The 14,262-nt window shown below is 36.9% G+C and overlaps 1 protein-coding gene across 1 annotated transcript in view; it reads left to right on the top strand.

Moving 5' to 3' along the window:
- GAD2 (glutamate decarboxylase 2) overlaps window positions 1-14,262 on the top strand; it is a 68,904-nt gene that overhangs the window by 30,778 nt on the left and 23,864 nt on the right. Inside the window, exons 9-10 of the mRNA XM_077153490.1 lie at window positions 12,181-12,235; window positions 13,788-13,904. Coding sequence (XP_077009605.1) covers window positions 12,181-12,235; window positions 13,788-13,904 — 172 coding nt within the window. The remainder of the gene's footprint in view (window positions 1-12,180; window positions 12,236-13,787; window positions 13,905-14,262) is intronic.

Here is a 14,262-nt window from a genome sequence, read left to right as displayed (position 1 = left end):
ACCCTGGCTTCTTTAATCCTGGGAGTCAGAGCCTTCAGTGACCTGTGACAATTTGTTGGATGGAAACTTTTTTATTACTGGTGTTTTCATTTGCCATTTTGATAATTAGCAGTGAAGCTTTCTACGTTTATCAGTTGTAGTCCAAAAAAGAAAAAAAAAACAAAAGCCTCTTATGTTACGTACTTCATTTGTGGTACTGATAAGAATGTTCCATTTTTTGCTAGTCCAAGCTGTCAACTTCCTATTTTAGTCCACCCTTACTGTCTTCCTTAGAAAAATTTCCCCATTCTTAGTAATATTAATAGTCACCTGTTTTCCCCCTAGAATCTTTGTATTGTTATTTAAATAGTTGATTTAACTGAAATTTATTATGGTCTATCGTATTTGGGAGGAATGTAACTTTTGGGGGGACAAATATGTCTCAACATCACTTGAGGTAAACAAACACAGAAACAAACAAAGAATGACTTTAGTTACTGATCTGTGCACTCTAATTTCATCTTGACCTGTTTCTAGTCTTTTACTTTTCTTCTAGTTGGTTCCGTTGCCATACTTTTAAAGCAGTATAGTTTTACAGTATGTTCTACTATCTGGTGGAGAAAAATCTTTCCATTCTCTGTTTTGTTTTGTTGCTACTTAAAAAAAAAAAATTGATGTTCTGACTAATGTTTTTCATCTAGTTTTACTTTTGAATTATTTTCCAGATTCCTATTCACCTAAAAATTCCACTGAGGATTCTATTAGAATTATATTAAGTTTAGAAATTAATTCTATGGACTTGCAATGTTGAGTCTTCTCATATCAGAACATGACATGTCACTTCATTTATCCAAATATTTTTTATGCCTTTTAGTAAAGGGCTGTGTTTTCTTTTGGTAAAGAGCTATGTTTCTCTTTTATAGATTTTATACCATTTCTTGCTAAGTTCATTTTCAGATATTTCAGTTTATTCATTTAGAGTTTCAACTATTATTTTACCTTCCCTCCAATAGTTGTAGCTTCTTCCTAGCTCATTTATTTCTCAAACTTTTAAGAAGAATGCTCTTGTTCATAAATATAATGGAAATGTAGCTAAGATTTTGCATTCAAAAATGCTGTTGATAGTTGATTTGAAATAGGCCTACTCTATTATGTTAAGGAACTGCCCTGTTTTCCTTAGTTTACCAAAAATTCTTATTGCTTCTTCTCCTTCCTTCCCCCTTCCTCTTCTCCCTCCTTCTTCCTTTCCTTAGGAATGGGTGCTGACTTTTCATCAGTTGCCTTCTAGACATCTATTGAGATGGTGTTATGATTTATTACTTTGACCAATTAATAGCACAAGTCAGTCGTGCTAAAAAGATTTCCTAATTGTTCACTTGTTGGCATTATTACTACTTCATCTTATGATATTCTTTAATTTCCTTCTGGATTATATTTTCTAATATTGTATTTGGAAATTTATAAGCTCTATTTCCACTGTGCATCTACAGGTTTTTCCGAACTATCTGACTTCATAGTTGGCTAGTTTTAGAAAGTGAACTTAACAGTTTTTCATGTCTTTCCAATTAGTTTGAAGAGCATAGTTTGCTAATAGTAGACTGGTTAAAATTCACCAATAAAACATCTGGAACTACCATTTTGGAGGGCAGTTTTTTGGGAGACTTTTCTTCACATTGTTTCATGCTTGTTAGTCTTTTCAAACTCTCAATATATTCTTGAATTTCCTAGGGGAGAAAAAAATAAAAAAATGAGTTAATTCCTCAAAATTTTCCAGATTAACATAAAACTCTGAATGAAATCACTTTGTAATATTAAAATATCTTTACCTATAACCTCACTTCTCTTTTAAAATGTTACATTTTATTTATTTCTTTTCTTTATTGGACTAATCAGAAATTTGTATATGCAATTATCTTTTCAGTGTACCGGCTCTTGAGCTTATTAATTAAGCCCACTTGAAGTTTTCTAAATTACTGAAAAATTCTCTCATTCTTTCTGCTTTAATTGTTTATTGTTTTCATAGCTTCTTGAATGAAATATCTAATCTAATTATTTGTATTCTTTTTTATTTAATTTCTAAGGCATTTAAGGCTATACATTTTTTTCTGAGGATGGCCTAGGATGATTCTGTTATATATATGTAGTCTTCTCATGTCACTAATTAAAATTTTTTTTTATAGCACTTGTAGGTTTACAGAAACATAATGTGGCCATACACCTCCACCACCATCCCCACCCCAGCAACAGTTCACCTGCTATTAACATTTTGCATTAATGTGGTTCCTTTGTTATAATTGATGAAAGAATATAATTATAATTATATTATTAGTGACAGTCCCTAGTTTATTTTAGGGTTCACTCTGTGTTGCACAGTCCTATCGGTTTTTTAATTTTCTATTCTGGTAACATATGTACAACTTCAAATTTCCCCTTTTAAGCACTTTCAAGTGTATGATTCAGTGGTGTTGATTACATTCATAATATTGGGCTACCATCACCACTGCCCATTCCTAGAAGGTCCCCATCACCCCAAACAGAAACTGTGCCAATTAGGCATTAACTCTCCATTCCCCATTCCCAACCCCACCCCTGGTAAAGTGTATTTTATGTTCTGACTTCATGAATTTGCATTTTCAAATTATTTCATATAAGTGAGATCCTACAATATTTTTCCTTTGGTGTCTGGCTTATTTAACCCAACATGATGACTTCACAATTCCCTCATGTTGTAGCGTGTTTCAAAACTTCATTCCTTTTTACAGCTGAATGTATATGCCACCTATTGTTTATCCATTCTTCTGGTGATGGACATTTGTGTTGCTTCCACTGTTTGTCAATTGAGACTAATGCCAATAAGAACATCAATGTGCAAATAGTTGTTCGAGGGCCTGCTTTCAATTCTTTGGGGTATACACCTAGAAATTAATTGCCAGGTCATATGGTAATTCTAGGTTTAACTTTTTGAGGAATGGGCAAACTGTTTTCCGCAGTGGCTACACCATTTTATGTGCCCACCAACAATGTATGAAAGTTCATAGTTCTCAATATCATTTTCAGTACTTGTTATTTTCCATTTTTTAATAGTAGCCATTCTAGTGGATTTGAAATGGTTTCTCATTGTGGCTTTGATGTGCATTTCTGTAATTAGTGATACTGTTCATTTCTTCACGTGTTTATTGGTCAAGTATTTATCTTCTTTGGAGAAATGTCTAGGCAAGTCCTTTGCCCATTTTTTTAATTGAGTTGTTTGTCTTTTCATTAATGAGTTGTAGGAGATTTTATATATTCTGGTATTATACCCTTATCAAACATATGGTTTCCAAATATTTTCTCCATTCTGTAGGATGACATTTACTTTCTTTAAAATGTCCTTTGATCCATAAATCCTTTAATTTTGATGAAGTCCCATCTATCTAATTTTTCTTTTGTTGCTCATGCTTTTAGTATTAAAGTCCAAGAAACCATTTCCTAATACAAGGTCCTGAAGATGTTTTCATATGTTTACTTCTAGGAATTTTATAGTTTTAGTTTTTATATTTAAGACTTTGATCCATTTTGGGTTAGTTTCTGTATATAGTGTGAGGTAGGAGACCACTTTCAGTCTTCTGCATGTGAAAATCTAGTTTTCAACAAATTGAAAATCAATTTGTTGATGATACTTTTCTTTCCCATTGAGTGGACTTGATAACCTTTTCAAAAATCAATTGTCTTCATAGATATAAAGGTTAATTTCTGAACTTTCAATTCAAGTCCATTGGTCTTTATGTCTGTCTTGTGCCAGAACCATACCGTTTTGATTACTATGGTTCTGTATAAAGGTTTTTAAATCGGAAAGTTCGAGTCCTCCAAAATTTCATTCTTTTCCAGAATGGTTTGGCTATTCAGGGCCCTTTATACTTCCACATAAATTTGATGGTTGACTTTTTCAGTTCTACAAAGAAGACTGTTGAATATTTCATTGCGATTGCATTGAATCTGTACATTGCTTTGGGTAGAATTGGCATCTTAACAATATCTAGTCTTCCAGGCATGAACACAGAAAGTTCTTCCATTTATTGAAGTCTTCTTTCAGCAAAGTTTCATAATTTCCTGTGTATAAATCCATTACATCATTAGTTAAATTTATTCCTAGATATTTGATTCTCTTTATTGCTACTGTGAATGTAATATATTTCCTGATTTCATTTTTAGATTATTCATTACCAGTGTATAGAAACATCGCTGATTTTTGCATGTTCACCACTTTGCTGAATTTATTTATTAGGTCTAGAAGTTTTGTTGTGGATTTTTCAAGATTTTCTGTATGTCATCTGCAAAAAGTGAAAGTTTTACTTCTTCCTTTACAATTTGCATGTTATTTCTTTTTCTTGCCTAATAGCACTGGCTAGAACTTCCAGTACAATGACAAATAACAGTGGTGACAGTGGGCATGCTTGTCTTATTTCTAACCTTAGGGTCTTTCACCACTGAATATAATGATAGCTGTGGGTTTTGTTTTGTTTTGTTTTTTGCATAGGCAGGCACTGGGAATTGAACCCAGGTCTTCGGCCTGGCAGGCGAGAACTCTGCCACTGCGCCACCATCACCACCCCCTGTGGGTATTTAATATATGCTCTTTAACAGGTTGAGGAAGTTTGCTGCTGTTCCTAGTTTTCTAAGTATTTTAATTAACAAAGGGTGCCAGATTTTGTCAAATGACTTTTCTACGTCAATTGAGATGATCATGTGTTTTTTGTTCCTTTGTTCTGTAATGCAGTGTATGATATTAATTGATTTTCTTATGTTGACTCACCTTACATGCTTGAGATAAGTTCCATTTGATCATTGTGCCAGTTTGAAAATATTGTATAACCCCAGAAAAGCCATGTTTAGTCCTGATTCAATTTAATAGATCAGCCATTTATTTTCATCCTGATTCAATACAGTAGGTTGGAAATTTTTCATTAGATTGTCTCCACAGAGATGTGACACATCTAATTGTGGGTATGCTCTTTTGATTAGATGGAGATGTGACTCCACCTATTCCAAATGGGTCTTGATTAGATTACTAGAATCTTTAAAAGGGGAAATACTTTGGGGGAAATGACAGAGTTGACAGAGAGAAAGAGATGCTGACACTTGGAGAACAGAGACATAGATGTTTGGAGATGCTTGGAGCCCAACAGATGTTGCCATAAGACGTTAACAAGCCAGAACCTGGAGAGAGCCAAGGGAAGCCAAGAGATGAAGGCCGAGCAAAGTGAGGAACTCCCAAAGAAACAGAGGCTGAAAGCAATGGAACCCAGGAGCAAGGGACCAGCAGATGCCAGCCATGTGACTACCTAGCTGACAGAGGTGTTACCGACCCATCAACCTTCCTTGAGTTAAGGTATCTGGGCACCGTAGTTTGGATATTTTTATAAGCATAGAACTATAAACTTGTAACTTATTAAATTCCCTTTGTAAAAGCTGCTCCAGTTCTGGTATATCTCATTCCAGCAGCTTGCAAACCAAAACAATCATGGTCTATAATTCTTTTAAAATGCTGTTGGATTTGGTTTGCTGATATTTTATTGAAATTTTTGCTTCTATATTCATGAGGGATATTAGAATATAATTTTCTTTTCTTGTGATATCTTTATCTGGCTTTAGTGTTACAGTAATGCTGGCCTCTTCATATGAAATAGCAGTGTTCTTCATATGAAATTGGTCTTCAAATTTTGGGAAGTGTTTGAGCAAGACTGCTGTTAATGTTTGGTAAAGCTCACCAGTAATGTTTGGTAAAATTCACCAGTGAAGCCATCTGGTCCTGGATTTTTCTTTACTTGGTGGTTTTTGATGACTGATTCAATCTCTTTACTTGTTATAGGTGTGTTAAGATATTATTTCTTGCTGAGTCAGTGTAGGCAGTTTGTGTGTTTCAAGGAATTTGTCAATTTTATCTAGATTATTAGTTTGTTGGCATACAATTGTTCACAGTATCCTCTTATAATCCTTTTCATTTCTCTGGGTTGGTGGGAATGTTCCCCCTCTCATTTCTGATTTAGTTATTTGTATCTTCTCTCTTTTTTTCTTTGTCAGTTTAAAGTTTTGTCATTTTTATCGATCTTTTCAAAGAAAAAATTTTGGTTTCATTGATTTTCTTCTTCGTTTTGTATTCTCTGTTTCATTTATCTCCATTATAATGTTTCTTATTTCCATCCTTCTGCTTACTTTGGGTTTGATCTTCTCATTCTAGACCCTCCAACTGTGAGGTTAAGTACCTGATGTGAGATATTTCTTCTTTTTTTAGTGTGAGCATTTAGAACTATAAATTTCCCTCTCAGGTCTGCCCTCGCTGGGTCCCATAACTGTTGGTATGTTGTGTTTCATCCTCATTAGTCCCGAGATATTGTCTAATTGCCTTTGTGATTTATACTTTGATCCAGAAGTTTTTGAAGTGTGTTACTTAATTTCTGTGTACTTGTAAGTTTTCTGATTCCCCCTGGGTCATTGATTTCTAACTTCATTTTATTATGGTTGAGAAGATACACTGTACAATTTTCAGTATTTTTCTTTTTTTTTTTTTTGCATGGGCAGACACTGGGAATCAAATCCAATACTGGGTTTCTGGCATGGCAGGTGAGAATTCTGCCACTGAGTCACCATCACACCACCCTTTTTTTCTTTTCCTCTTCTTTTTTCAGTATTTTTAAGTGTATTGAGACTTAACATATGGTCTGTCCTGGTGAATGACCCATGTGTATTAGAGAAGAATATGTATTCTGCTGTTGTTGGATGAAGTATTCTAATGAAATCTGCATTGGTTTGAAACTGAACAAACATAAAAAAGCATGTTCTTAAAGTTAATCCATTCCTTTAGGTGTGAACCCATTATAAGTATGACTTTTTGATGAGACTACTTTAGTTAAGGTGTGTCATGGTTAGGGACAGGTGTCAACTTGGCCAAGTTGTGGTACCTGTTCATCTGATTGGGCAAGTGGTGGCCTGTCTGTTGCAATGAGGACATTTCACAGGATTAGGTCATGATCACATCAGCTACATCCACAGCTGATTCCATTTGTAATCAGCCAAAGGGGAGTGTCTTCTGCAATTAGTGATACTAAATGTAATCATGGGAAGCCTTTTAAGGAGGACTCAGAGGAGACAGGTTCCATTCCTGCTTTGGCTGGTGAGCCTCTCCTGTGGAGTTCATCCAGGCCATCCATCGGAGTCATCGGCTTCGCAGCCTGCCCTGTGGATTTTGGACTCTGCGTTCCTACGGTCACGTGAGACACTTTCATAAATTTTATATTTGCAAGTGTTCCCTGTTGATTCTGTTTCTCTAGAGAACCCTAATTAATACAAGGTGTGACATACCTCATTCAGAATGGATCTTAATCCTATTACTGGATTCCTTTATAAGTGGAATGAATACAGAGAAAGAGAGAGAGAAAGCCACAGAGGCAGGCAGCTGAACTCAATAAAATCCAGAAGAGAAGAGAGAGACCAGCAGGTGCTACCATGTGTTTTGCCATCTGGCAGAAGAGACAAGGATCACCAACAGCTTGTCTTCAGGAAGAAAGTATCATTCTGATGATGCATTGACTTGGACATTTTCATGGCCTCAAAACTATAAGCTAATAAATTCTGATTATTTAAACTAACCCATTTCATGGTATTTGCTGGAGCAGCCTAGGAAACTAAAACACGTTTTGGCACTAAGAGTACTATAATTGTAAATAACAAAAATATGGAAATGGCTTTGGAATTGGGTAATAGGTAGAGGCTGGAAGAATTGTGAAGCACTTGATAGAAAAGACCTAGATTGCTTTGAAGAGACTGTGGATAAAAAATATGGACACTAAAGATAACTCAATGAGGCTTTATGATGAATTTGCTACTGGAAACTGGAAGAAAGGTGATCCTTGTTTTAAAGTGTCAGAGAACTTGGCAAAATTGAGTTCTGATGTCAGATGGAAGGCAGAATTTGAGAGTGATGACCTGCATATCTACTAGAGAAGATTTCCAAACCAAATATGATACGTGCCACCTGATTTCTCCTTGCAGCTTATAGTAAACTGAGAGGGGTAAGGGTAGCTAACTACTGGACACAACAAAACCAGGAATTGATGGTTTGGAAAATGTAGAGTTTCTTCAGAGAATAGTGCTTCCTTTGAGGGCTTAACTGAACATGGATCCATTCAGCCATTTCAGTGCAAGTCAGGATTGGATATGGTTATCCAGGAATGATCTGTTGAAAGTCCTACTGTCTGATGGCTTGGACCCCTGTGTACTACATGCAAAACTAACATGTTTTTTTTTCCTGAGATCCATATGAACAGAACCACTGCCAGCTTGGACTAAATGGGATATAGAAGGGGCAGACTGAAGGAAAAATCGCTTCAAAGGCAGAACTATGGAAGCTAAGGCCTAGACTGAAGACATATTCTCAGGCCAAGAGAACAGGCCTGCCCATATGTGTGGAAAGGGCAAGTCCACCCTGGTGCTTAGAGAGGGTGTGCCTTCTGCTCCACTGTTCAGGAAGAGTGTCACCACACCAGGGTTCTCTGAGGGTGAAGCCAATGCCCAGGGACTATGGGGAGCTTGGCTGCCATCTTGACACTTGAAGAGGTGACACCTCCACCGCAGTGGTCAAGGAGAGCATGGCCACCGCAGTGGTCAAGGAGAGCATGGCCACCGCAGTGGTCAAGGAGAGCATGGCCACCGCAGTGGTCAAGGAGAGCATGGCCACCGCAGTGGTCAAGGAGAGCATGGCCACCGCGGTGGTCAAGGAGAGCATGGCCACCGCAGTGGTCAAGGAGAGCATGGCCACCGCAGTGGTCAAGGAGAGCATGGCCACTGTGCACGCACTTGGGAGAGCTGGGGCTGTCACCCCATCAGACCCGGAGGACAAAGCATCCATCCACAGGTGACTCTCAGACCTAGGATTCTGATGGAATATGCCCTGCAGGTTGTTGGAATTATTTGGATCTCCGATGCCTGTTTTCCTTCCAATTTCGATGGAATGAATGATTCTGCATGTCTTTTGGAGGTCCAGAGGGTGGAGTGTGGTAGTTTGAAACTGTATGTACACCAGAAAAACATGTTCTTAATGTTAATCCATTGCTATGAGTATGAACCCATTAAAAGTAGGACCTTTTGATAGAGGCTACCCAGTTAAGGTGTGACCCACCTCATACAGGACTCCACCTATTACTGGAATCTTTTATAAATGTAATGGATACAGGGAAAAAAGAAGGCCATCATAGCTGGAAGCTGAAATCAACAAAACCTGGAAGAGAAAATGGCAGGTTCTGCCATGTTCCTTGCCGTGTGGCAGAGGAGGCAAGGATCACCAGCAGCTGGTCTTCAAGAAGAAAGCATCATCTTGACGATGTCTTGATTTGGATAATTTCCTGGCATCAAAACTGTAAGCTAACACATTCTCATTGTTTAAGCCAGCTCATTTCATGGTACTTTCTGGAGCAGCCTAGGAAACTAAAATAGTGTGCATTAGGCCTAGTTGTGTTATAACAGTGTTCAAGTCTTCCAGCTCCTTACTGATCTTTAGTCTAGATGTTTTTCTATACATTATCGAAAGTAGAGTATTGAAATATCCTAACATTAATATAGAATGGTCTATTTTTACCTTCAAATCAGTCAATATTTGCTTCACATATTTGGAACTTTACTGTTAGGTGCATATATAGTTATAATTGCTATATCTTCTCACTGACTTGACCCCTTTATCAATATATAGGGTCCTTTGTCCCTTGTAGCAGTTTTTGACTAAAGTCTATATTATGTGATATTAATACAGCCACCCCAGCTCTCTTCTGATTACTATTTGTATGGAATATTTTTTCCAACCTTTCACTTTCAAACAACTATGTCTTTGCATTTAAGGTGAGTCTCTTATAAACAGCATATAGTTAGGTCATATTTTCTTGTCCATTCTGCCAGTTTCTGTCTTTACATTGGAAAGTTTAATCCATTTAAAGTGACTAATGATAATTCAGGACTTTCTTCAGTCATTTTGCTATTTGATATTTTTAGTCTTAGACATTTTTGTCCTTCAATTCTTACATTACCGCCTATTTTCATATTTATTTGATTTCTTGTAGTGAAGCATTTTGAGTACCTTCTCATTTCCTTCTCTAAATACTTTAAAATACACTTAGAACCACAGGGAAAGCCACAAATGAACCATTCAGCCAGAGGCTCAAATACCAGTAGCCCACTCACTGCCCATGAAATGCCAGTAGCACCCCCAACCATTCACTGGAGCACCTCCTTCCCCTTTTGAAAACTTAGATCAACGACCCTGATGAAGAGAGCTATTTTGGTTTAGATTATTTCACTGCCTCCAGTACCAGGCAACTGCTCCTGTGCCTGGTTTTTCCCAAAGTTTTACAATGGGAATGTCACAATGAATAACAACAATTCAACAATAAAAGCCAACATTAATTACTGTACACCAAGCACTTTTGTAATCATTTTACATTTATTAGCTCTTTTAATCATCATAATAACCCTAGAGTACTGCTACCCCTGTTTTCCAAGGATAGTTGACCCAGGTCACAGATCTAGCAACATCTGGCAGCTTCTGATTATTCTGATTATTATAACACTGGGGTTTTACATAAGCAAAACCTTATCCGAGTTTTTATTTTAGGAATGAAACACTTGAGAGGTGAAAGGATGTTTCTTTCTCCCAGGCTTGTCAATCTAATTGTTTGAAACTTGAGCCCCTGAGTTCCTGGCCTGCTTTATGCCCTTAGCCCTTGTTTTTGTTTTGTTTCGTTTTTTTCTGAGCTTTAAGTGTACACATAAGTGACTTTTTATGTTATCTCCAAAACACAGAGACATACTGACAGGATTGAGAGACACCTATCATGCAACTTTAAATTAGGTAGCTTTTTTACTTAATATTTTCATTCAAATGTTTCAAGTTCAAAGTGGCAGAATGGAATTTTAATTCGTGGCATTTCATTTACATGTGAAATTGCAGGTGCACACACGAGAAGATTTGGAACACAGGTGCTTTTCTGCACTCTCCCTCTCCTTATCAGATGTCTCCCTCCAAATCAGGCTTGTCTTTTTAAAAAAAATTTTTTTTTAATTTTAAATTAAAAAATATGACAACAAAGAAACACATTCTTAATATATAATCATTCCATTCTACATGTATAATCAGTACTTCACAATATCATCACATAGTTGCATATTCATCATCATGATCATTTCTTAGAACATTTGCATCAATTCATAAAAAGAAATAAAAGATAACATAAAAAGAAATAAAATAAAAACAGAAAAAAAAATTATACATACCATACCCCTTACCCCTCCCTTTTATTGATCACTAGCATTTCAAACTAAATTTATTTTAACATTTGTTCCCCTTATTATTTAATTTTATTCCATATGTTCTACTTATCTTTTGACAAGGTAGATAAAAGGAACATCAGACACAAGGTTTTCACAGTCACACAGTCACACTGTGAAAGCCATATCATTATACAGCCATCATCAAGAAACATGGCTACTGGAACACAGCTCTACTTTTTCAGGCAGTTCCCTCCAGCCTCTCCATTACATCTTGAATAACAAGGTGATATCTACTTAATGCATAAGAATAACCTCCAGGATAGCCTCTGGACTCTGTTTGGAATCTCTCAGCCATTGACACTTTGTCTCCTTTCACTCTTTCCTCTTTTGGTTGAGAAGGTTTTCTCAATCCCTTGATGCTGAGTCTTAGCTCATTCTAGGATTTCTGTCCCACATTGCCAGGAGGGTCCATACCCTCCTGGGGGAGGGTGGTGAGTTTGCTTGTGTTGGCTGGAGAGAGAGGCCACATCTGAGCAACAAAAGAGACTCTCTTGGGGGTGACTCTTAGGCCTAATTTTAAGTAGGCTTGACCTAACCTTTGTGGAGTTAACAAATCAGGCTTGTTTTAACGACTCAAGGCAGAGTAGAGGAATTTTGTGGTTGGTCTACAAGTGAACAAAACAGTGTGATCAGGAACTGCATAAATGAGCCATAAATTATAGGCATGCAGCTTTCAGAGAGGTACATACATTTCTTCCTTGAAATAGCCAAGTGGTTGTTTTAACTGATCAGTATTACCAAGGATTTAGGGTTGAACTTTTACTCTCACATTGCTGCTTATGTTGGAAAAGGAACAAAGTAAAACATTCAAAGCAAACCTGTAATATATATATTTTTTGTTACTTTTAGGGGGAAAATGATCCCATCTGATCTGGAAAGAAGGATCCTTGAAGCCAAACAAAAAGTAAGTTTGCATGGGAACTTTTATCCAACCCATTACAAGCTGGGAGAGTATATTTCTATTTTCATCCAGAGGAGAAACATAATTTGGTTTTATTTTAAAAATGGGATCCAACCTTTCATCTTCCAACTTTCAGGAGATGAATTCTGCATCTGGTCATTATTTATTTCTCCAAGTTAAAGGCTGTGCTTTGGAGAGGTCTAAGTTGCTGAACACATGATATATACAGAGATATTGTAAAAGTTTCCAAAGTCCTTGTCTCTTCCTCTGTGCCGAGGGTTAGCATGAAACAGAAACACATGAAAAATACTTTCACGAGTGGAAAGTATCAGAATGCTAATGCAGTGTGTGAGTTAGTTTTGAAATTCTTTGAAAGAGGACAAATTTTCCTGCCCAGACACACGCTCATATGATCAGCGCTCCAAATATCTTATTCTGTAAGAAGTAATTTTGAACTTTTATTTGTCTATGTATTTATTTATTTTTGGGTGCCTGGGCCAGAAAATGAAATTGAACTCTTTTGAGATGTAACAATTTCTGAAGACCTACCAAAGATTCCACAAAGCTGTAGGAAGCTATGGTTCACGTGCAGGACAGTTTGTTTTTGGAGATCTCCTCGTTTTAACTTTTAGGAGATAGAGCTTGTAACTCCTGATTCAATGATAAAACACATGTATCTTATCATCATGAACTCAGGAATTAGTTATTTCCATGTGCCTTTATTTTTTTTTTTCCTACTAAATGGCAATAGGATGTTTCCCTGACAGTCTTGTTCTAATATTACTTTTTGGTAAAATAAACCACAAAATTAAGCCTTTGCTGCCACCTAAAGGCTGATGTTATACTGTCAGGTTCTGTAAACCAGCAGAAAACCTGAAGACAAGAGGTCTTCTCCTGAGTTATTATGGAGTAACTAACTGTGTTCATCCGATTTGTGGAATTCTTTTTTCAGCAGTAGCCTATCATTTCATTCAATTTTCATTTAATCAAGACCAGACAGAGAACTACTTAAGATGGATAAAAGCCAGGGAGAATTGTTTAGCCCCATGTGATTCTTCCTCTCTCTGACTCCAAATGAATTATTGGAAGATTTTTCAAATAAAGAAAATGGGCTGGTCAGAGCTCCTTCTTCTTGTTCTCTGGCTCACTCTAGTGGACTTGTTAAGCCCAGAGGCTCTGTTATGTAAAAGGAAGACTAGAAAGTGGCCAAAGGGGGACAATGGGGGGGGGGGGGGAGCAGAAAATCTACCTAGAATGTATGGGTGACTTGTGGGTACCACAAAGGTCACTCTCCTCTGGGTTCTGTTTGGCCTCTTCTGAGAACCAGCATGTCTGTCCTCACGAGGCAGATTTCAACAGCATGGGCTAGAGAACGCAGACCCTGGACAGTGAGCCTAAATTCTACCAGGCTCCATCTAGGATACCAATAACCATTCTGATTGTATCAGAAATGCAGATATGTATGGTAAGGGGAGAATCTCCAGAGTGCATGAGATTTTTAAGAGAATTGTTGAAGTGCAGATTTTCATTATTTGGAGCTTTCTCGTTTGTGTAGGGATTCGTCCCTTTCCTTGTGAGTGCCACTGCTGGGACCACCGTGTATGGGGCATTTGACCCTCTCTTAGCTATTGCTGACATCTGCAAAAAATATAAGATCTGGATGCATGTGGATGTAAGTACCCTACTAGGGCCTGGCCACTAAAACGTTCTTGCATCTGTTTCATCTGGAGCTCACAGAATGAAGTTCTATTTTTCATTTCTGTTTTGTCAGCTTATTTTTAGAATGGTAAGTTATGCTTTTTTAAATTTTATTTTTAATGTTTTTTATTGTGAAATATAACAAATATATGAAAAATACCAATATTTTCAAAGTACACTCCAACAAGCAGCTACAGAACAGATTTCATAGTTTGGTATGGGGTACCGTTCCACAGTTTTAAGGTTTTTCCTTCTAGCTGCTCCGAAACACTGGAGGCTAAAAGAAATATTAATATAGCGATTCAGCAGTCATACTCATCTGTTAAATCTGA

Source organism: Tamandua tetradactyla, chromosome 1, assembly GCF_023851605.1.
Source record: "Tamandua tetradactyla isolate mTamTet1 chromosome 1, mTamTet1.pri, whole genome shotgun sequence".
In the NCBI taxonomy this organism is placed as follows: domain Eukaryota; kingdom Metazoa; phylum Chordata; class Mammalia; order Pilosa; family Myrmecophagidae; genus Tamandua; species Tamandua tetradactyla.
The sequence above is the reverse complement of the archived record's forward strand: the minus strand, read 5'-3'. Positions and strand labels throughout refer to the sequence as shown.